At 57.2% G+C, this 25,956-nt stretch overlaps 1 protein-coding gene across 5 annotated transcripts; it reads right to left on the bottom strand.

The window, feature by feature from the left end:
* Positions 1–1,844: 1,844 nt before the first annotated feature.
* On the bottom strand, positions 1,845–25,531 carry CSNK1E (casein kinase 1 epsilon). Of its 5 annotated transcripts, none has more exons than XM_028115460.2 (12): positions 25,394–25,531; positions 21,831–21,921; positions 13,635–13,745; positions 13,371–13,519; positions 11,752–11,980; positions 10,991–11,161; positions 9,415–9,563; positions 6,138–6,198; positions 5,154–5,346; positions 4,914–5,053; positions 4,090–4,155; positions 1,845–2,960 (listed from the first exon to the last, which is right to left on the bottom strand). In XM_028115460.2, exons 2-11 carry the CDS (start codon positions 21,904–21,906, stop codon positions 4,139–4,141), a joined length of 1,296 nt encoding a protein of 431 aa, XP_027971261.1. In that variant the 5' UTR covers positions 21,907–21,921; positions 25,394–25,531; the 3' UTR covers positions 1,845–2,960; positions 4,090–4,138. The 5 variants fall into 5 exon arrangements, with proteins under 5 accessions (XP_027971261.1, XP_027971260.1, XP_027971263.1 ...); XM_028115459.2 differs by having other exon boundaries at positions 1,845–3,125; XM_028115462.2 differs by lacking the exon at positions 6,138–6,198 and having other exon boundaries at positions 25,394–25,530.
* Between the last annotated feature and the right edge of the window lie 425 nt (positions 25,532–25,956).

A 25,956-nucleotide genomic window follows, 5' to 3' on the forward strand; every position in this document is an offset into this window, starting at 1 on the left:
CTCCACTCTGCCTCGGCCCAGCACCTGGCATCCCTGGCACCCACACTAGCCCAGTCACTGTTTGTTTGTTGCATGAATGAAAATGATTCACCAAGTGGCATGTTTGCCCCCTCCAGTCTGGGCAAAATTTCTGGGCAATTATTTGGCATACTTAATAAAAATAAACTGTTTGCATGGTTGACACTCCCGGTCACTTCTGGCCTCACTAAATGTCACTTCTTCAGAGACTGTCAGCCACCACCCACTCCCATATACATTAGCTTGCCAAATAAGAAACAGGAAGAATGAACCAGAAACCAGGGAGGATCCTGGGTAGGAGGGGCCGGGGGAGGGGCCAGGAACAGGAGTGATTCTCTGATTGTAACTATTTATATAGCTTGACTCTCGTCTATGTAACATCTCCAAAAAATAAAATGAAAACAGGGGGCTGGGGGGGAGGGGAGAGCACTAACTCATTGTTAAAATCAATACAGTAACCACACAGAGAAAAGAATAATTTCAAGTTACTTCTGGGCACAGTCCTCTGACAGCGTACCCTTAGTGAGGGACATTCCAAGGACAATAAAACTCCCCCCCAAACTGTAAAAACACCTCTTTACTCCATAGGTATACATTTAGTGGTAATACTACAATTGGAATTTTAATACAGCAAACACATTAGTGTTACTAGGTACCAAGATCTTTGCTGCAAAAGATTATTATATATAAAGATTTTCCAAAAAGATTCGCTCCCCTTGTATTTTCCCTTGGGGGCCTGTCATTGGTAATGCCACACTTACTGTTTGATGTCAGGTATGTTGCCTAAAGGGTGCTGAGGGGAGGGCGGGGGTGGGGGGTGGTCACTAACTCCCAGACAGGCTTTCCTGTGGTTGGCTCTGGTGTGCTGCCTATACCTTCAGGCCTTCTGGTATATTCCTTGGCTTTGAGTAACAACCCACCCCCATCTGTGATGGTTGTGAATAAGGACCCAGTTTTGCCTAAACCTTAGGTGGAGGGCCAGCAGGAGACCCTTCCCCAGGCCCGAGCCAGGCTATGGGGTCGCAGGGTCTTCAAATGCCAGCACAGAAGGGATCTTCATTCTGGGGGTTTGGGCTACGCCCCGGACTTCAAAATGCCTCTCAGAGAACCTCTCAAGAGCCCTGGCCCTCTCTCCAGGCTGACTGTTGAGTCAGGTGGCTTTGCTCTTGTCTTGCGGGCTGATTGTGGCAAACAGGGGCTCTTGGGTTAATGAGAAGTTGAAAAGTAAACTGTGTTGGATGAAGGTAAACTGATAGACAAATTCTTTTTTCTTTAAGTTGGAGAGACAAAGGCAGGCAAGGCTGAGGGCTGCTCCTTTATCAAGGCTGGGCAGAAGGAAGCACCCACGGTCCCTGGTGGCACAGCCGGAACTCGACTCCAGGACCCTCACTCACAGGGCTCCCTGGTCAGTGGTGGGGTTTGAATCCTGGTTCTGCTGCCAGAGAGTTAGCTGTATGACCTTGGGCAAGTCACTTTACTTGTACACTGTTTCCCCATCTGAAGGCAGGGAAATTAATAGGACCGAACTCAGAATTCTTGTGTGTGTAAGATCCTGTTGTGAAGAGGGCTTGGAACCTCTCTATGCAGTATGGTCCTGGGCGAGCGGCATCCCCTAGACCTTGTCAGGATGGACACCAATCCTCCTGTGGCTGAATCTGCACTTGAATGAGGTCCCAGCTGGAGTGTCTGCAGTTTTTGAAATACTGATTTAAAATAACCCCAGGGAGGCACCAATCACTGGCTGAGTCACCTGCCCCCCCCCCAACTCCCAGGGCTGCTGGGGAGAACCCCCCCCCAGCAAAGAGGTGGACCAAAGGCTGCCCATGTCACTTTATCCTTTGCTACTTTATTACTTCAAATTAACAACCACAATAAAGCTCAAAAAAGTCCAATATTTACACAGGAAAAAAGTACAAAATTCCCCCCAAAGTTCTTCAGTATTTTTTTTTCAGTTTTTTAAATTACAAAGTAATAAAAAGCTTTGCTCTTTAATTAAAAAAAGAAAAAGGAAAAGGAAAAAAAAGGGGAAAAAGAGGTAAATAAATTAGGAAATACACACACGGAGAAAACAAACAAAAATAAAGTAAAACTGGGTGTTAACTAGGAGGGGTGGATAAATCCAGTGCCCAGACCTGACCCCAGGCTCCTCCGAGAGAGAGAGAGAGAGAGAGAGAGAGAGAGAGAGAGAGAGAGAGAGAGAGAGAGAGAGAGGCAGAACACGGGGAGGGTGGGGTGCCAGGTGAATGTCAGGACTGGAGAATTAATTTATAACCCAGGAGCCAGATGCTTTCTGGAAGTAGTCTCCACGGATTCTGCCCTAAGACCAGGGAAAGGGGATGGGGCTGCCACAGGCTGCTGACAGTCTCAGGGGTTGGTAGTGGCAAGGACCCTCTGTGCTCTTCTCGAGGGCCATGGAAGTCACTGCCTATCCGTGTCATTGTTATTAGGAGGATGAGAACCCAAAGTCCGCCTGGCAGGTGGGGCGAGGCACCTGCTGTCCTGGGAGCTACACATACAGACACACACGCACACAAAGAATCTCAGCCCCCACCACCTCGCCCACCCATTCCTCAAAGTCTTCTTGGAGAGGCAAAGAAGAGACCCAGACGTTCAGGGGACACTGGAAAAAGCCCAACACAGAAATTCGGCCACAGTCACTTCGGGGCAATAGGGGCTGTGCCTGTCTCCTGGGGTTCTGCGGCTCAGGAGCACCCAGTGGGATCTGCCCCCGACCAACCACACCATTCCCCCGGCTCCTCAGGCCACCTCTTGATGGCACGTGAGGACCAGGGGCGTCTCCAACACAGGGACAGCCCCTCCCGGCCGGTGCCTGTGGGGGCTGGGGCGGGGCCGTGGCGTCTGGTGAGCATCTGGCAGCCTGAAGGTTGTGGACAGTGGGAAATGCATAGGGACAAGAATCCTCTGTGCTGAAGGCATCCCATCTTCTTGCCATTGGCCAAAAAAAAGAAGGAAAAAAAAGAAAAAGAAAAAAAATAAAAGAAAATCCATCGTCGGTTTTATGCTGGGTTTTTTTCTTTTTGTTCTTTTGAGTGGTTTTTTCCCCCATCTTTTGTTGTTGTTTTTTAAAAGAAAATACAGTGAAGACACTAGAAGGGGGAGAGAACACAGATCAGGTGCATGTCTGCCTCTGGCCACCCATCTGCCAGACCACCTGCAGTCCCCACGCTCCTGTCCTGAGGCTTTGAGCTGGTCCCTCTCCCGGGGACATAGTGGGTGCTCCATTTTCATGGGAAGAACAAAATCTCTCTCCTTCCTGTCCTCTCGGTGAGCAGCCACACGTCCGCCCCACCCTGCCACAGAAGGACTGGTTCCCGGACCTGAGAGCTGGCGAAGGCAAGCCCTGTTTCACATCCCAGCTCTATGTGTGGAATGAATTTCTGCAAAGCACCTCACGCCCAGGATGTCCCGGTGTGAGGCCAAGCCGGTGAAGCCCCCTGCCATGGGAGCTCAAACATTGCCCTATTCCTCAGGGAGCTCAGACATTTCCCCCACCCCGCCCCCCCGCCACAGACCCTCCGAGAACCTCTACCACCTCTGCTTCCCCAAGCCAGGCCCCAGAAAGAGAGACCTGCTGTACAGCACCTCAGGCCCACATGTGGCCATGGAAATCCCTTCGAGGTTCATGCTGGCTACTCGTGAAGGCCACCAAGGGCCTTCTCTTACAGCTGATAAACTCCCAAGGACATGATCCTATTCTAAGTGGTAACAACCCAGGGGCTAAGGTAGGACTAAAGGCCTGGGGGAGGTCAGGGTGTGGGCCCTGGGACTGTCTCTGCTAAGAACTAACTCTGCAGACTATTTTAAGGTTGAGGGGGAGGATAGAGGACTGGTCTGAGGGCAGAGGAAGGGTTTTTCCAGCAGCAATTAGCTGGTATGGGCTAGGCTGAGTCAAGTAGCTCTGAGGTAAATTCTCTCAAGAGCTGTTGATTTGGGGTGGGAGGGGGTCCCTGCTACTCCCCCCCACCACTCCACAACATACACTCATCTCCTCCCGCAGGCGTGAGTGTTTCTAGACCTGGCTGGGCTGCATCTGCAGCAGTAGTGACTCACCTAAGCAAATACTGGTCCGATGGTGGCTCTTCCTCACTTCCCGAGATGGTCAAATGGCACGCTTGTCTTTGGGAGGAGAGGCACAGAGGTGGAGAGGGGATAAGCTGCTAATGATGGCAGTCTGGCAAGTCTCTCCCTACCGTGGAGCTCTGCGCCCGCCCCCACCGGCCCTGGAGCCAAGGGAAGGGGTGTGTGTGTGACCTCAATGACCCTAGGAGGTAGCTGCTTCGTAGACAAGAACATTGCCCAGAGAGGCAAAGTAGCTGCTCCAGACCACACGCACGTCGGGGCCACCAGACTCCCAGCTCGTGGCCCGTCCTGAGGCTCACCCACCACAAGCAAAAGGACCAAAGCAGGTCTCCTGCCTGCCTCTGCCAAGACACCTTCCCTGGGCAGCCAAGCACTCCCCCTTCCCAACTTTCCTAGTCTAGGCGTGGTCCCAGCAGACCACCAGCAGAATCTGCCCATCCCTCCATGCTGTGCTGACCTGGCCCCGAGGGGGACTTCCTGATGGCCGGGATCACGAGCCCCTCCTCCGTGAGCTCCCTGCTGCCCACCCGGACTAGGCCCCAGTCCTGAAGGCAGGATCCCAGGGCCACCACCTGCTGGGGCAAGCGACTTCTCTGAGCCTCAGTTCCTACTTTGCCCACTGGGGCTAAGCCAACCTCAGGAGATTAAAAGAGGCCAAGTCCCCGCTCAACAAAAGGGGCTGCTCCAAGGTTATCGGAGAGGCGAGAAGAGAAGTGCCAGCCCGGACTCCCTCCAGGTCATGGCCCTTGGGCACGGCGGTGAGGCACGGGAGGGCTGGAGCGAGCGCAGCTCACCTGTGAGGCTGAAATCCGGGAGACCTCTTGCCGCCCAGTGAGGTCGGAGGACGAGACGTTGGCAGGCGCACCCCTGTGCAGCCTCATGCTCACCTTCCTCTCTCTGTCGACTCGTGAGATCGCTCTGGGAGAAGTGTTGCCTAGAGGGGAGGAGCAGGGGGAGGCCACCCTCGGTGTCTGGGTCCCCGGCCGCCCCGGCCCCCCCTGGGGCCCAGCCCACCGTGCGAGGCCCCCGCTCACCAGCTTGCTGGATGCGGGAGGCTGGGGTGGAAGCCACAGGCTCGGCAGCACTGCGGAGCCGGTTGGCGGTGGCCCCCGTGGGTGGGCCAGGGGGCAGGGCCCGGGCCGCGGAGCCCCGGAGCTGCCCCAGCCTCTCCTCGCGCTCGTGTTCTCGCCGCTCCCGGTCTACGTCCTCGGGGTTCCGGGCCGCGCCCTGTGGGGACGAGGTGAGACCTGGTCAGGCCGGTGCTTGGAGGTCCAGCACTCCCGCAGCGCAGAGCGTGGGGAAGGAGGCCGGGGGGGGCACCGGGGGAAGATGCAGCTCAGAAACCCTCCGGTCCAACCTCCTCCCCACAAGGCAGGAAGCCCGAGAGGCCTGGAAATGACCCCCAGTCCCACAGTACAGAGAAACAAAGCCACACAACCGCCCAGAGGAAGGAGGAAGCCGGGTCTGAGGAGCAGGGCGAGGTCGCTCTGCCCTGATCTCATGGGGCTGAGGCAGCGCTGGGAGGGCTAATGCCCCAGAATGTCCAAGGGCACTCCTTGGCCCGCCCAACCTGGACCCCTACTGTGTTCCGGAGCCCTCAGCCCCTCCAAGTTTCCAAACAAGCAGGGCAGGTGTTCAGAGATCCAGAGAAAGAGGAACAGGCTAGCTAAAGGCAAGGCCAGCGTTTGAACCAGGGCGCCAGCCAGGGGATTTGTCAAAGGCTGTTCTTCCCCTGTCCCTGGACCGGGCAATGACTTCTGGCAGGTGCTGTGGGGGAGGCCCCGGGACTCACACAGATGCCGCCAGCCCTGGGACAAGACAGGAGCTCAGGGGGAGCTCGAGGAAGAATGGGCTAGATGCCCTGTGGAGGAAAAAGAGGCCCAACAGGCAGGCTGGGGCGGAAGGGTTCCGTGAGCCCCCAGGGCCTGCCCTTCAGCCGCTGCCACCCCAGTGCAGGAGGAAAGGAGAAAGGCTCAGAGAGAGGAGCATGGCGTGGGAGCGGCACCTGGCCGCATTACCTAGTTGGTCCTGGGGTCGTCCACAGGGAAGGGCAGGGGGCTGGCATGAGGGGGGCCGCATCTGTGGAGGAGAGAGCTGCAGGCTGAGTGGGGGGCCTGTTCACGGGCCATGGGGTGCAGGCTCCTGCAACCCTGTGTCTCTCCCAGGGACCTGGCCAAGAAGGCCCTGCTGTCTTTGGGGAATGAGGGCTGGGGGCGGCCCTTGCCTTTAAGCAATTCCAGGAGATAGGGGCTAGGGATCAGAATGATCCCTGAATCCTAGTGAGGAATCGAGGCCCGAGGATCCCTCATGACCCTGTGTGGGGTCACACAGCTCAGGGCAGGGCCAGGGTCTGAATCCAAGCCTCTGTCACCCAATCCTACTCTGCACCCCCAGAGGACTTCGGAGGGACGCACATCCCCAGCCCTCCCACCCACAAGCCTGTCCGGGCAGGCCTGGAACTACCAGGGCACTAGGTCCTGACTCCAGTTCCCCACCCCCACAGTCCACCCCCCCCCGCCCCGGCCCCGGGCTCCCACTTGGTGATAGGACGGCAAAGAGCATCTCAGCCAGAAGCAGAGCAGGCCTGTGTCAAGAGCTGCAGCTCCACTCAGGAAACCTGCGGGCCGGGCGGGGACAAGCTCATCCCTGGCCTGGGCCAACTGAGACTGATAAAGCCAAGGGGTCCGCTCAGAGGAGTATACAGCCCTGGGGTGAGCGAGTGCACAGAGGGCTGGAGCCCCTGCCCCTGGTGACCCCAGCAGGCTCGGGTCAAGGCCAACCCCAGAACAGAAGGAGCTACTCTTGTTTCCATCCAACCAGTGACGCCTCAAGAACTGCACACCGGAGAGGTTTCTTGGCTTTTATTTGCCCACAGAAAACACAAAAGGTCAACATCAAAGTCACACAAGCAACCAGCCCTGTTGTGCGGACCCCTGTCCTTGGCTACACCGAGTCTCCTCCTGGCCGGCCGGTTGGACCGCGGAACACAGTGGCTCCATGTGCTGACGGCAACGTCCCAGGCTCCGGGGATCCAGGGATTCTGGGGCCCTGATGCTGAACGGGGTGGCCACTTCAAGGAGAGACTCTCTCAGTCAGGGGTGGGATCCTTCCCACAGGAGTCCGTAGCCCTTGGTGCCCAGCATGGTGTCCAGTCCTTAGGTAGGTGCTGGTAATGGCACCGGAGGCCTGGCCTTGGGGTAAAGACACAGAAGGTCCCCACTGCATGTCTGCAGATGCTTCCGCCAACAGGCAGGTGGAGATGGTGGAGTTCACTGTGGTGGTGATGGGGTCAAAGGCGCCCAGTGATCCAGTCCAGGCCCTCAGGTCAGAGATCGGTGCAGAATAAGGCTGTGGGTACCTCTGCTCAGCTTCTGACTCTAGAGCCTGGCTCAAAGGGGACCCCAGGAAGGGGTCAGGGTGCCAGCAATGGGCAGGGAGGGTGCTCGTGGCCTGGCTTGAGATGAGATCTTGTCAGCTGGACGGTTCCACAAGAGGTTCTAGGAGGAACCATCTAGAGGAGCACTGTCCCACAGAACTTTCTGTGATGATGGAAACGTTCATGTCTGCCTCGTTGGATAGGATAGCCACTGACCAGCCACATGTGGCTCCTGACAACTTGAAACGTAGCAAATGTGACTGAGGAGCTACATGTTCAGCTTTGATTAATTTTAATTAATTAAAAATTAGTCACACGTAGCCAGCGGCTACCATATTGCATGGTGCAAGCCTTGACAACATAAAACCCTTTCTTGGAGCCACGCTGAGCGGAAGGGCCAAGCCCATCCCCGAAGCTGGCCCAGGGATGACTTTCTACACGGATGAGTGAGCGCCCAGTGTCCAGATGCCCTGAGCAATGAATGCCCTTTGGCGAGATCTGGCCCCTGGCCCTTGGCCACACTCCCACCTGGAAGGTCTGGGGTGCAAGGTGCCCCACTGCCCATCGCCCACCCCCACCCCTCGAGTCCCCTGGCCCGTGGGACTGTGGCTCTCCGCCTGACCTCTGTTGAACTCCTAAGGGAACAGTACCCAGCGCCGACCCCTGCGTCCAAGAGAATAAGCCCTCGGGTCCTGAGCGTCTGACGTCCGCCACGAAAGGAGAGGCACACCAGCAGGAAGCGCGGTACAGGTGAGGGGCGTTTAATGAGTTCAAGTTCAATACAGAGGCCACCGTCGGGGTCTTGCTGAAGCCGCTCCCGGTGCCTGTTCCCACCAGGCCCTCCAGGGCAGTGAACATCGTCCCTCCTTCAGGCTCGGTTCATCAGGCAGCTGATTCATCCCCAAGAATCTCACGGCAGGGCCTTCACCACTCCCTCTCCACTGCACCCCACCAGGCCAAGGGACACCTCCTCAGGCCTGGCCCCGACGGGCTCAGACACACCTGGTGACGTCAGAACTGGGGCCCCGGAGTCCAGACCACAGGCCAGTAGTTTTGGGGGGGCAGCTCCTCCACCTCCTCCAGGGGCCTATCTGGAAGGCCCTGGGTGCCCAGGGGCGCCGGGCACCTGGAAGGGACAGAGAGCACAGCAGAGGCTCAGCCTCTTGTGCTCGCCCAGCCAAGTGGTAAATCTTGGAAAGGCCAGGCCTCGGAGGGTCCTTACCAGTATGAGGGTGAGTACGTGGGCCCAGCACAGGGACAGGGGCGGGGGCAGGGCAGCGTGACAGCTTCGTTGTCACGGGGCTGAGCCTGGCTCGAGGAAGCCCCCTTTTCCAGAAGAGACGTGAAACAAGACACACGATTTCACAGATTCCGGAGCTCCAGGCACCGCTGACGAACGCTTCTCCCCACCCCACCCCACCCCACGACCCTTAAAAGAGGGAGACAGAGCAACCGCCTAGCAAGACCCAGGGTCCCATGACCAGGAAGAAAGAAACCACAATGAATGGGTCCAGGCTGGCCAGAGGGGCCACGGCGAAGGCAGCCGCCTGGGACGTGCAGAAGAGCAAAAGCAGGGTGGTGTAGGCGACGACCAGGACGGCCGGGGGGCCCGCCAGCGCCACCCACGCGCCACCGAGGGCACCTAGGAGGGACTCAAGGCCCGGCCAGGTCCTCTTGGGCCTGGCGGGAGGTGACGCCCCCCTGCCCCGCTGCCCACAGCAGCACGCGCGGTCAGCACAGATGAGGCTGCAGTGGGGGGGCCGCGGGGACTCCGGGAGCCCAGCGAGGTCGCTTGCACTGTCCAGCTCGTAGCCCCCACTTTTCGGGAGCCCCGCCCGCCACAGGGTCACTTTGGCCTTAAGAGTCGGGGCCTTCCCCGTCCAGTCCCCCAAGCCCGCCTTGGCCTCCAGGTGACTCACGAATTTGAGCATGTTCCAGTCGAAGACGTAGTCGTAGGAGAAGCCCTGCCGGTGAAAGAGGTTACGGAAGAGCTGACGCAGGTACGAGTAGTCAGGCTTGTCGTCGAACCGCAGGGAGCGGCAGAAGTTGAGGTATGTGGAGAACTCGGCTGGTGGGGGTCACAGAAAAGGCTGCCGTGAGGCCCAGGCTCCCTGGGCCCCACCCCCCACAGCCCGGGTTGTCCTGCCCACCCGCTGTCCCTCCAAACGCTTTCAATCTAGGAGGGGACAAGAAGACAGCAGAGCAGAGCAACGGTCCTCCTCACAGCGCTAAAACCCTTGCGAGCTGGTGAGCAGGGCCTTGAAGACTCGGCCAGACCCAAGAGCTGGGAATTAGGAGCAAGCGCCCCCTCGCAGTAAGGGGCACCGCAGGGCCTCAGGCCACCGCTCTACCTGCTCCTGCCAATCACTCTGGGGACCAGGCATGCAGATGGCAGATCAAGAGCTGCCATAAGTTCCAAAGGACAGTCAAGGGCACAGTGGGGAACTCCCAACATGACCAAAGCCACAGAAGGCAAACTGTGATCCAACATGACCAAACACAGAAGACTGAAGACACAGAAGGCATCTCCTCCTCTGGAAAGCAGGGGCGGGGAGAGCCCTTGCGAGCTAACAGCAAATGTATACTGGCCTCTGCCATTCCTGAAACCCCTGTAAATCCCTAAACGCTAAGAGCGCTAAGAGCATCTTCTGTTCCGATGCGGCGACTCCTAATGGCTCCTGGATGGGTGGGGGCTGGTCACCATCAAGACCAAGCCATGCTTAGCTTAGAATTTTCAGCGCCCCACCCCCAAACACTTCTCTAGAAGGGAGCGGGGCTGGAAATGGAGTTAGTACTCGCTTATGTCTACACAAGGAAGCCTCCGTAAAAATCCCAACAGTATGGGGTTTGGACAGCTTCCAGTTGGTGAACACGTCCCTGTAGAGGAGGGTGACACGCCCCAACTCCATAGGGACCGAAGCCCCTGTGCTCAGGCCCTTCCTTCCCAGACCTCACGCTATGTATCTCTTCACGGGCCTATTCATCCACATCCTTTACCATAGCCTTTAATAAAGTGGTACGCAAAGTCAGTTTCCCTGAATCCTATGAGCTGCTCTAGCAAATTCATCCCAGCTGAGGAGGGGGGGCGTGGGAACCTCAGACTCACAGGCGGCCGGTCAGAGCACAGGCGGCAGGCCGGACTTGTGACCGGCATCTGAGGCAGGGACGGGGGCAGTCTCGTGGGATCGAGCCCCGAACCGGTGGGATCTGCCGCTGTCTCCAGGCAGATGGTATCAAAATGGAGTCAAGCTAGAGGACACCCAACGGGCGTCACAGAGAATTGCCTGGTGGGGGGAAAGGCCCCACACGTGTGGTGAGTAGAAGTTTCAGAGGCTCGCAGGGCGAGAAAGAACTAGCTTTTCCTAATATGCCACCCTCGCGGGGCGAAGCAGGGACAGCCCGGGACCAAGGCTCTGGGGCAGTGGCGGGGCGGTGTGGGCCGTATGGCCTCCTGTTCCCCTTAGAGGTGCCGCCTCCCCCCCGGGGGCTACTCACAGGGGTAGCCTTTGCAGAGGACCTCGATGGGCGTCGACATCTTCTTCTCACTGATGCGCTCGTACTTCTGGCGCTTGGTGGCTGCTTTGAGGCCCTGCCAGGGCAGGGAGCCCAGGTTGAAGTACATGAGCACGTAGCCCAGACTCTCCAGGTCGTCTCGGCGGCTTTGCTCTGCATGGAGTCGGGGACAGGGTGAGGGGCAGGGTTCACCGGGGCTCCTGGCCAACAGAGGCCCCCCTCCTCCAGGACACGCTCCCCACCCCCTCACTCCGCCGCCCTGCACGCCGGCTAGCTGCAACTCCGACACGAACACACACAGGTTAGAGTAACCCTTCTACAGAAAAAGGCCTGGGGCCGAGCTTTTCCTACTCAATCTTGGGCCTAGTTTGTCCAGCTCAGGAACTTTCTCACTCGACAGCTTTACAGCAGGCACTCTGGTGCCTTCTTGCTAGGCCACTCCAGGGACAGAGCACAAGTGTGGCCTCAGACAGGGCCAGGGTCAAGTCCGACTCTGGTACCTGCTAAGCCGCACAACCTAAAGCAACCATGTTGCACTTGTGAGCCCGGTGCCCCCCCACAATACCAGGCTGCTTGTGGGGATGAAGTGAGGCACGTTAAGGTGCTTGCTATGTCACAGCTCTCCTCCTGGAGGGGAAGGCCTGACTTGTGGCAACAACGCGGGGAAAACATCCAGCTGCAGAAAGCCAGGGCCCTGGCCCGCAAGCCCACGGGTGCACGGGGCTCCCGGGCCTCACACTCACCGATGCCCAGGTGGGTGTTGATGGAGGCGTAGCGGGCAGTGCCAGTCAAGTTCTTGTTTTCCCGGTAGGGGATGTGCTGGTGCGTGCGGGCATCCCGGTATTTCTTGGCCAGGCCGAAGTCGATGATGTACACCAGGTTGCCCTTCTTCCCCAGCCCCATGAGGAAGTTGTCAGGTTTGACGTCCCGGTGTATGAAGTTCTTGGAGTGGATGTACTCGATGCGGCTGATCTGGGGGCGGGGGGAGATAGCAAGTCACTGAGCAAGCAGTCCAGGGAGGGGCTTTCACCAAGCACTCAGGGCCAGACCCTGCACTGGGGCCTGAGGGCTGGAGTGGTAGGGACGGAAAACACACATCCGTGGGCCCTGCTCTGGGTAGGGCAGAAAGATCTGTCTCTGCAACTATGTGAGATGATCTCAAGGGGTAGGTCAAAGAGGGCTTCCTGGAGGAAGTGGTACAGACAGGAATTCTGAAAGAGGAGCTCCCTGAGGTTGCTGTGAGACAGCGAGAGAGAGCAAGGTAGGAGAGCTAATGGCAACATCTAGAAATGAAGCCCAGAAAGGCATCTGGGCCCCAAAGGAAGCCTCTGTGCCTGGCTCTATACCCTCATCGGACTTGCGGGGCCGGAGTTAGAGAGGCATTTCGAAGGCTGTTTTGGTAATCAGACCGTGGGGGAAGGGAGGAGATGGAGGAGCACCAATGAAGCCTCAACTCAGCTGGGGTGACAGAGATGGAGGACAAAAGACAGGATTTGTCCGCCAGCTGTCAAAAAACACCCAAGTCAAGCAGACACACAGACCTTTCCTTTAACCATCATGTCAGAAACTTAACACATATGCACACAATACATCCTCTGGCAAGTCAGTTCTGTCTCTGGGTCTCAGGCTTCTGAAAATCAACAGCCTCGTTTGGCTTGGCTGAGTACCTCCTATGGAGTGTCATATCCCGTGAGAATCTGACAACTCTCCTCTGCACAAGCACATTTAGCCCCAAACTGCAGATGTCTGCAGACTTTCTGTGGGCCAGCCGCAGACCAGGACCCTGCCTAACGGGAGCTCCGTGTATCATTCCAGGTCTAAAATGCTTTTCTGTTTTTAAAAAAGGTCTCCTGCCCTGAGTTTATAAAGGGCTTTAGGATCTAAGGGTTGCTTATCATCTGTTCTGGTCCAGGCACTGCATGGTGTCCCACTTGACCCCACAACAGCACAACAGCCCAGCAAAGGGGACACTCTGATCTGAGACAACTGATGGTCAGAGAGGCTTAGCAATCACTTAGAGTCAGCACACTTGGGTATGACCCAGGTCTGTGTGATCACTAGCTTTAGAATCACCCCAGGGCAAAGTCCCAGGTCCTACCCCCAGGAGCCCAACCCAGTAGGCCTGGAGATCTGCATTTAACCCCCCTCCCCCATTCTACAGCCAATGGTCAAGGTCCCCTGGTCCTGGTCCAGGAACCAAGCCTGTCCTATGTCCCTGTCACTACTTCCTGCTGTGGCATCCTCCAGAAGCAGGAGACAGTGCTGGTACCCTGTGCCCGGTGGGGAAACAGAGGTTGGAAGGGAAGCCGCAAGCCCAGCAGGGCCCACAGTCGCTGGCTGGGGAGGGTAGGTGGGGACTCACCATCTGGTCGGCCAGGAGCAGCACCGTCTTGAGGCTGAACTTGCGGGAGCAGAAGTTGAAGAGGTCCTCGAGGCTGGGCCCCAGCAGCTCCATGACCATCACATTGTAGTCCCCCTCGGCTCCACACCACTTGATGGATGGGATTCCCACTGAGGGCCAGAGATGCAGGTGTCAGAGAGGACCCTCGCCCACACATGCACACCAGCATGCACACCCCGGCCCGAGCTCCTCAGGCTCTGCCCCCAGGCCCCGCCCAGCCCTCACCTCCTCCCTGCATCATCTTGTAAAACTTGCTCTCGATATGCAGCTGTGGGTGCTTCGTTTTCACACACTCAAGCTTGATGGCAACTTCTTCACCAGAGGCAATGTTGGCACCTGCCAGGGGTGGAGGAGGGGCACAAGGGACCCAGGTCACGCTCGGCCAGGCAGGTGGCCTCAGGTCAGGGCCAACTTGGTTGTCTGACTCTGAGCAGTCCAGCGCCCCTTGGGGGAGGCCAGAGAGGTGGCAAAGGGCCCAGCACTGCATCCAAGGGAAGCGGAGGGACTGCAGACACAGAGCGGACACCTGGCCCAGCTTGGGCGGGAGGGGAGAGGGGGGTAAGCGGCATGTGGGAGGGGAAGGCCGGGAGGAAGGAACTGCAGACATCTGAGAGAGCCACGGGCTGGTGCAGCGGAGAAGGCCAGACGTGAAGGGAGACGGGAGGGACTGCAGGGGGCTCACGGATCACGTAAGAGGAATTTTATCCTGGGAACGGGAACCACGGAGCTGGAGAGGAGTGAGGTCAGAGGGATGTCAGGCTGAGGAGGAAAGAGGCAGGCGGAGCAAGGCTCTGTCTCAAGAAGTCCCAAGAAGGGGCGCCTGGGTGGCTCAGTTGGTTGAGCGACTGCCTTCGGCTCAGGTCATGATCCTGGAGTCCCGGGATCGAGTCCCACATCGGGCTCCCTGCTCAGCGGGGAGTCTGCTTCTCCCTCTGACCCTCCCCCTTCTCATGCTCTCTCTCTCTCTCATTCTCTCTCTCAAATAAATAAATAAATAAAATCTTAAAAAAAAAAAAGAAGTCCCAAGAAAGACCCAAATCCAAACTCTGCCTTGCCTCAGTTTCCCCAGCTCTAATACTGAGTGGGCTAGCTAGAGGCCAGGGACCAGACTGAGAGAAGCCAGGTGTGACTGCAGCGGCGGTAAACTGAAACAGTTGAGCCTTAGTACACACACAGAGCACAAGATCCAGAGGAGGACACCAGCGCTGGAGAACGTAGGATGGGAGAAAGCCTGCGTCTCAAGTCAGGGGAAAAGATGAGGCTCTGCCATAAGCGCCCTCGGAACAACTAGCTAGCCATCTGAGAAAAGACACCATAGTTCACGCCACACACACCAGGAGAAATCCCAAGTGAAGCAAAAGTTTGTGTGATAAAAAGAAAAAGGTGGAGTATAAGTTAGCATAGCCGCTTTGCCTTTTTTCTTGTTAAGTAATCTCTACACTGAACTTGGGGCTCAAGCCCACGACCCCAAGATCAAGAGCCGCACGCTCCATGGACTGAGCCAGCCAAGCGCCCCAGCACAGCCACTTTGAAAACCAGGTTGGCATTTTCCCAGTAGAGTTGAACACACACGTACCCTTGCCCAAGCAAGTCCACTCCCGAGTATATGCCCTTCAGAAACACGTGAGCTCCAGGAGGACAAGAATGTTCACAACTCCCAACCACCCGAATGCCCAACATCAGAACGGCTAAGTCGCGATGCAGTCGGAGAGCGGGAGGCCACAGTGCAGGGCAAAGCACCAGATACCGGCTCCAGGCGGCTCCCAGCATCATTTTTTTTTTTTTTTTAAAGATTTTATTTATTTATCTGTCAGAGAGAGTGCGTGCACAAGCAGGGGGGAGCATCAGGCAGAGGGAGAAGCGGGCTCCTGCTGAACAAGGAGCCTGATGTAGGACTTGATCCCAGGACCCCAGGATCATGATCCAAGCCGAAGGCAGAGGCTTAACCGACTGAGCCACCCAGGCGTCTCGGCTCCCGGCATCTTAACACTCAGTACGAGGGAGCAAGGAGCTGTCCCATTCACAAGAACCCAAGGTGAAGACAAGCCAGTGCCCAGCAACGGGCTGTGTGGACAAACTGAATGCATCTCTCCATGCAGCAGGATGTTATTCAGCCACAGAAAGGAATGGCGGACCGATGCATGCTACAACATCGATGAACCTTACAAATGTGCTAGGTGAACAAGCCAGACACCAAGGCACAAATGCTGTAGGATTCCATTATAGGAAATGTCCAGAATAGGTTAAATCCGTAGAACCCGGAAACAGACTGGTGGTTGCCAGGGGTGGGGAGGGGGAAAGAAGGTGTGCCTACTTAATGGGCACGGGGTTTTCTTTTGGGGTGATGAAAATGCTTTGGAACTACATAGGAATGGTGGTTGCACAACCCTGGAAATGTACCAAATGCCACTGAATTGTGTATTTTGAAAATGGTTGTGTTATGTGAATTTCACCTCTGTTGAAAGATAGGAAGAGACAGGAGAACACAGGAACAGTTGAAAACACGCATGCTGAACAGGGTTAGGTCTAGGGATACAAATGTAATAAAATTCTTTAACACGAGGGAACAATTTCAACTGTCAGAAGGTGGTTCCCTCTGAGAGGGGATAGCAGAGGAGGGGGCACGAAGCGGTGGCAGGGGCCTACAAGGTGACAGGCACATTCTCTCTGAGGGGAAGGGGGAGGGTGCCTAATAGCATGCGTATTTGCTGTATGTCTTCTTTTGTTATCTACTCAACACTTAATAAAAAGACAACAATGAGATCTGAGAAGAAAAGAGAGAACTGCCTTACAACTCTGGGGTAGGCAAGGCTTTTTATCCCTGATTTAAAATTGAAAGGCCATTAAAAAGGGGGGGGGGGCGGAAATGGCTCCATCCCATCCAAAAAGGGAATCCACGGCAAAATCGGCAGCAACAAAGTCCTAAGAAATATACCTATGACTTATTAGCGGCAAGTGGCTGGTAGCACTAACATGTTAACGAGCTCCTACACATCAGTAGGAAAAAGACCAAAGGCTCAAAGGAAACAGGGTAAAGGATCTGAATAGATGCTTCAAGAGAAAGAAATCATTAATATAAAAATGGCGCACTCATATGAAAAGATGCTCAACCTCCTTGTGAGAGAAACGCAAATGGTCCTCAAAGAGTACTCCCACCTATGACTGGCGCGAGTCCCGCGGTAAGACGCCTGTGCTGTGGGGGGCAGGGCTGTGGGGCAGTGGGCACCGCGCCTCAAGTGGCCCCGGTGTGAACTGAGAAATTGGGCTCCCGCTTCGGGGGTGCACTCAACACCCCAGTGAGTGCAAAAAGGGCCTGGATGAGGCTGTTTGCAACAGCAAAACTTGGACATGGCCCAGATGTCCATCATGCTGGGGCCTGGTTAAATAAAGAATGGCCCATCAATAACATGGAATACAATGGAAAAAGAATGAGGAAGCTCTCTCTGTGCAGAAGTGGAAAGATCTCAAAGACATAGGAGGTGAAAAAGTGAAGTACAGAACAGTATGTATTCTACGCTCTTTCCAGTTTAAAAAAAATAAAAAGATGGGGGAAATAATACGGATCTGTGTTTGGTTGTATCTACATAAGAAAACACTGGGAAGAAGCATGAGAAACCAGTGAGGGCCGGGCAGGGCTACGCTGACCGCTAGCCCAGGAGGGGACATTTCACCGGGTTCTAGGTTATGGGCTGCCACTTTTCCTGACACCTCTGTTGGGATATAATTCACATACTACACGATTACTTCTTTTTTTTTTTTTTAAGATTTTTAAATTTATGTGACAGAGAGAAAGACAGCTAGAGAGGGAACACAAGCAGGGGTAGTGGGCAGAGGGAGAAGCAGGCATCCCGCAGAGCAGGGAGCCCGATGTGGGGCTCGATCCCAGAACCCTGGGATCATGACCTGAGCCGAAGGCAGATGCTTAACGACTGAGCCACCCAGGCGTCCCCACAATTACTTCTTTAAAGTGTACAGTTCAGTGGTTTTTACCATATTCGCAAGGCTGCGCAACCTACACCACAATCAATTTGAGAATATTTTCACTATCTCCAAAGCCCAGGACCCTTCAGCATTCACTCCACATCTCCCCCAAGCCCCAGCTCCAGGCAACCACTCATCTACTTTCTGTCTCTACGGGTTTGTCTATTCTGGACGTTTCTTTTAAATGGAATCATACAATATGTGACCTCTTGTGACTGGCTTCTTTCACTCGGCATGTTTTTGTGTTTTGGTTTTTGGTTTTGTGTGTTTTCATTTTTGAACCCCATAAAATAAAATTAAAATTGGTAAGAAAATAGATTACCAAAGCCAGCGAGCAACTGGAGAAAAAGTACTTGCAAACTGTAAACTGCTTCTGGCACATCGACACTCGTCATTGGGGAGGGCCACACACGTTTCCGGAGGGCAGTGGGGATGTGGCGCGGGAGAGATTGTTCTGAGGTGTCAAGAGGTTTAGGAGAGTGCCTGGCACATAGTAAGTGCTCAGCGGAAGTTGGGTTTGGTAAGTACGAGCCCCTGGGCTTCAGACATGGGCCCGGCGACCTAACCGTGGGCAGGGCAGCAGGGAGGAAAGGCGGCACGGGCTCCGGAGGCCTGAGCAGGACTGTGCCAGACAGAGGTCACAGCGGGTACAAAGGAGTGGGGTGCAGTGAACTCTGAGTGGTTTGGTGAAGTTAGAGCTTGAGGTAGCTAAAGAAGACTGTGGAAGAGGTGAGGGAGCGAGAGATCAGAAGGGTCTCAAATGCCCAGCTAAGATCTTGGCCGGAGGCCTGAGACTCCATGGGCCAGGTATGGATGCCTTATTACAGGGATTCTCAGCCTCCTGGGGCCCGGCGATTCTTTGTTGTGAGGCCTGTCCTGCGCACTGTAGGATGGTTAGTAGCATCCCTAGCCTCTACCCACTAGCTGCCAGTGGTACCTCTTTTCCCTGAGCTCCAATGATCAAAAATGTCCCCAGACCTTGCCAAATGGCTCCTGTGGAACAAATCCGCCCCCCATCCCTTCCCCTGTTCAGACCCACTGGCATATTAGAAAGGACTGGAGAGGACGTGAGGGGCGAGGGAGACCCAGACGCCGATGGTGACCCCAGCCAGGGAGAAAGCAGAGACCTAGACACTCTGAAACTAGGGCCTCTAGCACTGTGATTCAGCAGACAGATGCAGGGAGGCGAGGTGCTGGGGAGAACACCCCTCCCCGAGATGCGGAGGGGCAGGCTGGAGGAGCCCTTTATCCCGTTGAATTCCCCCGCCATCCTGCAAGGACTACTGTTTGTATTTCTAGTTGACACGTAGAGAAAGTGAAACACCAAAGGTTAAGAGATCAAACACCACACTAACTTCCCCAGGACAGGGAGCTCGCTCTCAGGCAAAGCCTTCAGGTCCCTGCAGAGTGCTGGAAAACGGCCACAGCGGGCTGCCCCCCACCCAGGCTCCCACCACCGCGAGGCCCCTCGGCTGCCCGGGAGTTGTCAGGAAGCCACCGGCCTTCTCTCTGATCTCCCTGAATTCTCACTGCTGGGGCTCAAATAGGTTAAGTAACTGGCCCAAGGTCACAGGACTACTGGGGGCGGAGCTAGGATTTGAATGTGAGTCTCCAAAGACCCTGCTTTTTCTCTATTCCAGCTGTCTAGCGTCTCATTCATTCCATCAACAGACACACACTGAGGCCCGGACCAGCTGAGGCAGCCCTGCCCTGGATGAGCTCAGCTCACCCTCTGTGGGAGCAACAAAGGGGAACTCTGACTAAGTGCAAAATGCCGGGGCAGGAGAGGTGACCCAGCAGTCAGGGACAGTGGCCCTGCGGGGGGACGGTCCAGTCTGGAAAACACACCTGGACACAGAGAAGGGCCTGGAGCTGGCCAGCCCTAGGATCTGGGGCCTGGGGAAGTCCTGGGTGGGTAGAGGGGGTGACCAACCTCACATGGGGGCTCATTCAGACACCAACACAGACACACATAATCAGGGACCTGGCTGGACTGGAGATGCAGAACAAAGCACCCTCAAAACCACCTGTTGGGGAGCACTGATCCCCTGCCATTTAGAACTGAGGAACAGAGACTGAGAGTATAGCATAGGGAGCTCTTGAGGACGCACAGCCAGCGGTGGTAGAGGGGACACGGTCTCGGCCGCTTCTGGACCCTGTGCAGCTGACCCGAGACCCTCAGCAGAAGCTGTGGGGCTTGAAGCCACGTCCACAGAGTGCTCGCCTTCGGCTGATCCTGGAAAGCAGGGCCCGGAGGCCGCGCCCAGCCCCACCTGCAGAGGCCATCTGGAGTCAGGCCCTGGCACTGGCACCAGTGACAAGAATGTGGCCAGAGCTTTGAACAAAGGGAGCCAGCGAGGCCAGCCGGGGAGGCCCTCCAATCACCACTGTCCCCATAGCAGCAAGGCAGGAGCCCAGGAAGGAGGTGGCAGGACACAGCGTCATGCCAGGGCCCCCCGGGCCTGAGCACCCAGCGGAGGCGGACAGGGGAATTGCTCTCAGGGCAGAACTGGCTCCCCACCCCTACTCGGGCCCAAGAGGACCCAAATCCTCTGACAGTAGCAAATCCCAAAAAAGACTGCGGGTTGGCAGAGGACACAACATAAAAGCACCACAGCTGGGCCGAGCATGCACAGGTGCTGTGCACACTGGGATCTCACTACTGCTTACCACCTTGTAGGCCTCATGACCCCATTTGACTGATGGGGAAGCCAAGACCGGCAGAGGTCATCACACATCCAAGGGCATACAGCTAATGGAAGAAAAGCCAGCACCCAAACCCTGGTAGAATTTACTCCAGAGCCTGTACAAAGAGAAGTAAAGCTAGACCGGGTTTTTTTTTTTTTTTAAATGAACTAGATAAACGGGAAGTCCTGCCCCCAGGGAGGACCCCACATGGACCAGGGTCACTAGCTTTCCCAATGACCTTGGCCTGCTCCTCCCCTCTCAGGGCCACTGTTCCCTTCTGCACAAAGAAGGTCCTGGACTGGATGTTTCCTAGGAGCAGATGTGCATCTGCGCCAAAAGCTACTGCTCCATGCCTTTTTGCCCTTGGTCAGCCAGGCCTCATCATCACACACTTTCCCTATGGGGACACTGAGGCACAGAGCAGCCACATGACTGTCCCACGGCTGCACAGAGCCAGGTCTGGAACCCAGGTCTGTCTGAGGTGTCCCTCCTGTGTTCTGTCACACTCTCTCACTCACGTGCGCATAAAGGCTGCCTTTTCTAGTGTTCAAGAGAAACACTGGGCGGCCAACCTGACCATACTGCACCTGCTTCTTGATGTGTGCAGAAGAACAGGAGGCCTCCATCTCTACCGGCTGCTGTGCACGGCGACCACATTCAACCACATTCCAAGAGGACCCTGCCCAGCACCAACTACGTGCTCAGACAATGTCCCCTCCCTGTCCCCTCTGATGGGGAAGGGGGCAGCTCACAGAGAAGCAGAGTTCATACCCCAAGAGGGCAGAGACCCAGACCACTGGGTAAGAGACTGTCCCCCGCCTCCCAAATTCAGAACCAATGAGCACAGCACACGGCCTTGTTGTTTTTCTCTGCCCAGGACAGAAATTATTCACTTTGCTTTTCCAAGGAAGGAAAGACAGGCCAAGAGACAGGAATGAGGATAAACCCCAGGGGCTGGACACCCAGCTCTACCAACTCCCATTCGTGATTACCGACACAGGATCTCCCCTCCACACCAACAATAGCAAGGGAAGGGCCGTGACCCCTGACCGCACACGCCCTCGGGCAGCCAAGAAGGCGGCATTTGAAGGCAGGAGCCTCCTTTTTGCCAGGTCGAGAAACGGGGCTGAGATGTCAGCGATTTGTTTAAAATGACAACATGAGAGCAAACTTAGACTTTCAACAGGAAGCACGTCCGGAAAGCACGATCCTGAAAACTCCGACCAGACCCCTACCCCCACCCCTACCCAGAGGTTACTGGGAAAGCCTACGTCACTGTCATTCCGAAGCCTGCCTGGGCTGAATTCCAGGGGCCAGAGCAGAAGGAGGGGGCCCAGCTGGGAGCGAGTGGTAGCCCAGGCCTCTTCCGTCTACCAGCATCCTTCCCCCAGGAGGCAAGAAACAGGGGTGCTACCACAGCCTGGGCCTTCCCACGCCCAGCTGGAGACCCCGGTCATCTGCAGCTGGAAACCAGAGCTAAAAATACCCTCCTCTGTCCCGCCTGCAGCAAGTGGGAACTCCGCCCCACCCTGACTGTGTGACCCCGGTCCCCTGGCCTGCCTCACCCCCAACCTGCTGCTTCTCTCCCCACCTGGCATGGCCCTGGGGACAAAATGACCAAAAATGTGCCACTGGAGGCCCGGAGCCAAGTTCTGGCTGGAGAGCCTGAAGTCCTGGCACATTTCCTCCTACTTGTTCCCAATGCTGTCCCACGGGCCCCAGAACGACCACGCTGGAGTCAGGGACACTTACCCAGGTAGATGTCTCCAAAAGACCCACTCCCGATCTTCCGTCCCAGGCGGTACTTGTTTCCCACGCGCAGCTCCATGACTCACTCTCACTGCTGAGGGAAGCAGAGACACGGGGGTCAGGGAGGTGGGGAGCTGGAAAGGGAGCCTCACCGGCTGCAGCCCACCACACCCCCCCTGCCAAAGGCCAGGGAAAGACACAAGGAACTTGGGAGACAGACATTCTCCCTCCCATTGTACAAGAGGAGAGCTGGCTGGGCTTTTCCTGAGGGCACCCAGGTGTCAGGTGGGCCGATGGCCTCCACAGCTGAGGAATAGCTGAGGCAGGCTGAGGCCTTGTGTCAGGGTGACCAGGCAGAAGGTGGAATTGGAGATAAAGCCCCAGAGGAAAGAGCCAAGCAAGCATCTCCTCGGGGGACACTCGTTTGGGGACCCTCCAATAGGAGCCTCTCAGGGGCAGGCCAGTCACAATGGGCCAAGATCCTAAAAGGAAAATCAAAGACAAAGGGAGTGATGGGGAGGGGGGGAAATCAGGAGCCGATCATTCTGGGGGTGCTACCATGGCAACCACCAGCAAGTTCTAACCTCCAGGGATGGCAGGACATGTTGAATGGAGGGTCCCAAAGGAGTTCCTCAGCCCCTTTAGGACTCAGAAATGATAGGGTCCCCTGCCCCCACCCCCAAGCCCCCATGCTTCTGGTAACAAGAATTGGACACCAGGCCTCCACAGCCTGGCCCAGTCTTTTCAGAGGCCAGAAGTTGCTAGCTTGCAGTGTGCCCTGCAGGAGAGAGGCCTCCTCTCCAACTCAGAGGGCAGGCAGGAAAGGGGGCCCTCAGAACATCCAGTTGTCTCCCCCTCTCGACCTCACGACACCAAGCACCTCACACAGGCCTCTCTGCACAACATTCTTTGAATGGCCAGTTTGGGGCTGGCTTCCTTCAAGACTAGAAGGAGGGTCTCCTTAGAGGGCCCCATAGAGCAACTGAGGGGACCAAAGCCAGGTTTTTAGCCACCAGGCTCTGGGGTGGGAGAGGCCTGAGGGAGGGATGCTGATTGGAGCCACTCTCCTCCTTCCCATGTCCCGTCCTGGGTGCCCAAGCTCATGTGACATCAGGGGCCACCCTGGTAGAGACCCTCTGCCCTCTGAGGTCCTGGTCAGCAGAAAGGGAAACTCCAAGGCCAGGAGATGGTTTCTACAGTAGGGCACAGGGGACAGTGGACTATGGAACAGGGAGAAGGATGGGGGAGCCCGAAGATCTCAGAGTGTCTAGAAGAGGGGTCTTCCTCTGCAGACAAGGAACTCAGGCCTAGAGAGGCCCATCACCTGCCCCCCACTCCCCAGCAGCAAATTGGTGGCAGTCTCCTCCCCTGGGACCCAGACGGGGTTCCCCACTGCCCCCACCTGACACGCACAGGACTTCCTTCCTGCCAGGGCTGGGAAGCAAAGCAGGAAGATGGAAAAGCAGCTGTACTAGGCATAGCAGCCGGGCCCCTTCCCTATGCCCAGTGCTATCCCCGAAGCCAGACCCACCTGGGAGGGGAGATGGGAGAGATTTAGTTCGCAGATGGCGGGGCTGGAGCTCTCGGCACCCCCTCCGGCAGGGGCAAGAAGCCAACAGCTCCTGCCCAGGAGAGACATCCAGCCCCAGCGGCTAACTCCCAGCGGAGCCACCACTAGCCCTTCACTGAGGACCACAAGGAAGTAGCCTCCACCCCATGCCAGCCAAACTCTGGGCTCTCAACCAAGGGCCTCTGCCCACACGCCTGGCCGGTCCCGGCTGAGGTGCCGTGGCTGCGAGCGGAACACACTCCACATTTGCAGAAAACTCACAAGCCACACATTTCACATACACAGCGACCTGGGTGTACACTCCAAAGAAAAAAAAGAAAAGCAGACACACACCATGAGCCCCATGGTGGGGGGGGGGGGGCAGGGGGGAGTAAGGGGGGGTGTTGAGGGTGTGTACACACACAAACACTGCCCCCCCCCCGTTCTGTTTTCCGCCAACGCCAATTCAGAGACCACACATGGCAGCCGGGAAAGCCGCAGGTTAGGAAAGGAACATAAATGTACCCGCATCCTATATTACATAAATACCCACGCCGGGTTACATAAATACTCGCGCCCTCCGTCTGGGTGCCTTACATAAATACACTGCACATGACCCCCCAGTCCCTCCCCACTCACCGGGCTATGGGCAGAGAAGGGGAGAAGAGAGGGTGCAAACAAACCAGCCCTGCCGGAAACCACTGCTGGGCGCTAGCCACCCAGACCCAGGGGGCCAGGCCCCCAGGGAGAGCCTACACTGTCCCAGCCCTGTCCCCTAAAAAGCCTCCCAGAGGAGAGGAGAAAGGATTGAGTCAGGAAAAGGAGAAGCTTGCCAGTTCTTTGCTGCTTCTCCCATGGGGGGTTGGGGGGTGGAATAAACGAAGTAAAAAAAAAAAAAAAAAAAAAAAAGAGAGGCAGACGCAAATCCGGAGTTTCAGCTGGTTAAAAAAATTACACAAACTACCAAGCAGCAGAGCACATGGGCAGTTTTCTTACTCTCTGACACCCCCTCACCCCAGCCAGGGCCCTGGTCACTGGACCATTAAAATAAAAATTGGAGGGACATTCTAGACAGGAAGGCAAAGGAGCCCCAAGTCCAGGCATTCGCTGGGCGCAACTTCTGACACCCGGGATCTCCGTCCCTTCTCCCCAAATCCTTCTCCCTGAGAAAGGCTGTGCCAGGAAGAACATATGCAAGAGAACTAAGGGCAAAGTTGGGGAGGGGGCTCACCCCACTTTGAGTCTGGGCGTGAAGAGGAGCTCGGAAATCCTCTCTCTAGAGATAACCCGGACACAAACATAGTTTCACGTTCCACAGAGACTTGCAAAACATGGATTTCTCACGGGCAGAAACGGTAGAATCCGATCTGATAAATAACCCCCACCCCTTTCTTTCTCTCCACAAAGGAAAACAGAATCGGTGGCTGGGTGACCACACACCCCATCACCTCGGGGGCCCCCACGCGCCCTGGAGCGCCCCCATCCAACATGCGGGAGCAGCCTCGCTGACCCCCAGGTCCCGAGCTCCGAGCCAGGAGAGAAGGGGGGAGGCGCTGCTGATTGTCCGGCGAAACACACAGAAGCCCAGGGTTTGGCCGAGAAGCCCGAATCAACAGTATCAACAGTCTCGGGTGCCCCCAGCGCCCCAGTCCCGGACCCCCCCTCCCGTAGGGTCCCCCAGTTACAGCCCCGGGGTGGCCCCTCGGCCGGCTGGGGCCTTGAAGGGTCCAGCTGGGGGAGGGGGAGGCGGGCCGGACTGGGGGGGGGGCCTCCCCCGGTGAAGCCTGCAAAATAATAGTCACCCTCCTCCTCCTCGTCCCCAGCCGCGCCTTTGTCCTCGCCGGGCCGAGCGGGCGGCGCCCGGGCTGCCCCCCCCCCCGCCCCGTACCCGAGTGCTAACGCGCGTGTGTCCGCCCTCCCCTCCCCTCCCTCTCGCGCAAAAACAAAGAGGCGGAGGGAGCCCCGTTTCCCCCCGGGTTTGCGCCCCTCCGCGGGCCCGCGGGCCCCCAATATTTACCCCGCCGGGAAGGCGCCGGTGCCGGGCCGCTGCTCGGGGGGCTGCCGCGGGCGGGGGCGACCCGCCGGGGCGGATGCCGGAGGATTCGCGGAGCCGCCCGGCGCGCCAGCCTCTCCCGGCCCAGCCGCCGCTGCTGCCGCCGCCGCCGCCGCCGCCGCCGCCGCCGCCGCCGCGCTCCGCTCCGCTCGGCCCCGGCCGGGCTCTGGCTCTGGGTTCTCGTCGCCGCCGCCGCCGCCGCCGCCTCCCTCCTCCGGGCCCTCCTGCCCGCCCGCCCCCGCCGCCGGCTCGCGCGCTCCCGCCCGGCGCGCACCCGCCGGCTCCCATTGAGCCCCGGGCCCGACCGCTGATGTCATCCCCGGCCCGCCGCCGCCGCCCCGGAGGATTTAAAGGGCCCGCGCCCTCGGCTCCCGGGGACGCTGTGGGGGGGGGTGCTCAGCCGGGAAACACGGTCCCCCCCCGCGCCTGGCGAGGAGAGCGTTGCAGGAACGCGGTCTTACGTGTGGGGCTGGGGAACACACACAGCCGGCACCCTGATCCAGTCTGGGGCACAGGTGGAAAAAGCT

Source organism: Eumetopias jubatus, unplaced genomic scaffold (assembly GCF_037043125.1).
Source record: "Eumetopias jubatus isolate StellerSeaLion01/CBP00866 unplaced genomic scaffold, mEumJub1_p1.0 scaffold_8, whole genome shotgun sequence".
Classification (NCBI taxonomy): domain Eukaryota; kingdom Metazoa; phylum Chordata; class Mammalia; order Carnivora; family Otariidae; genus Eumetopias; species Eumetopias jubatus.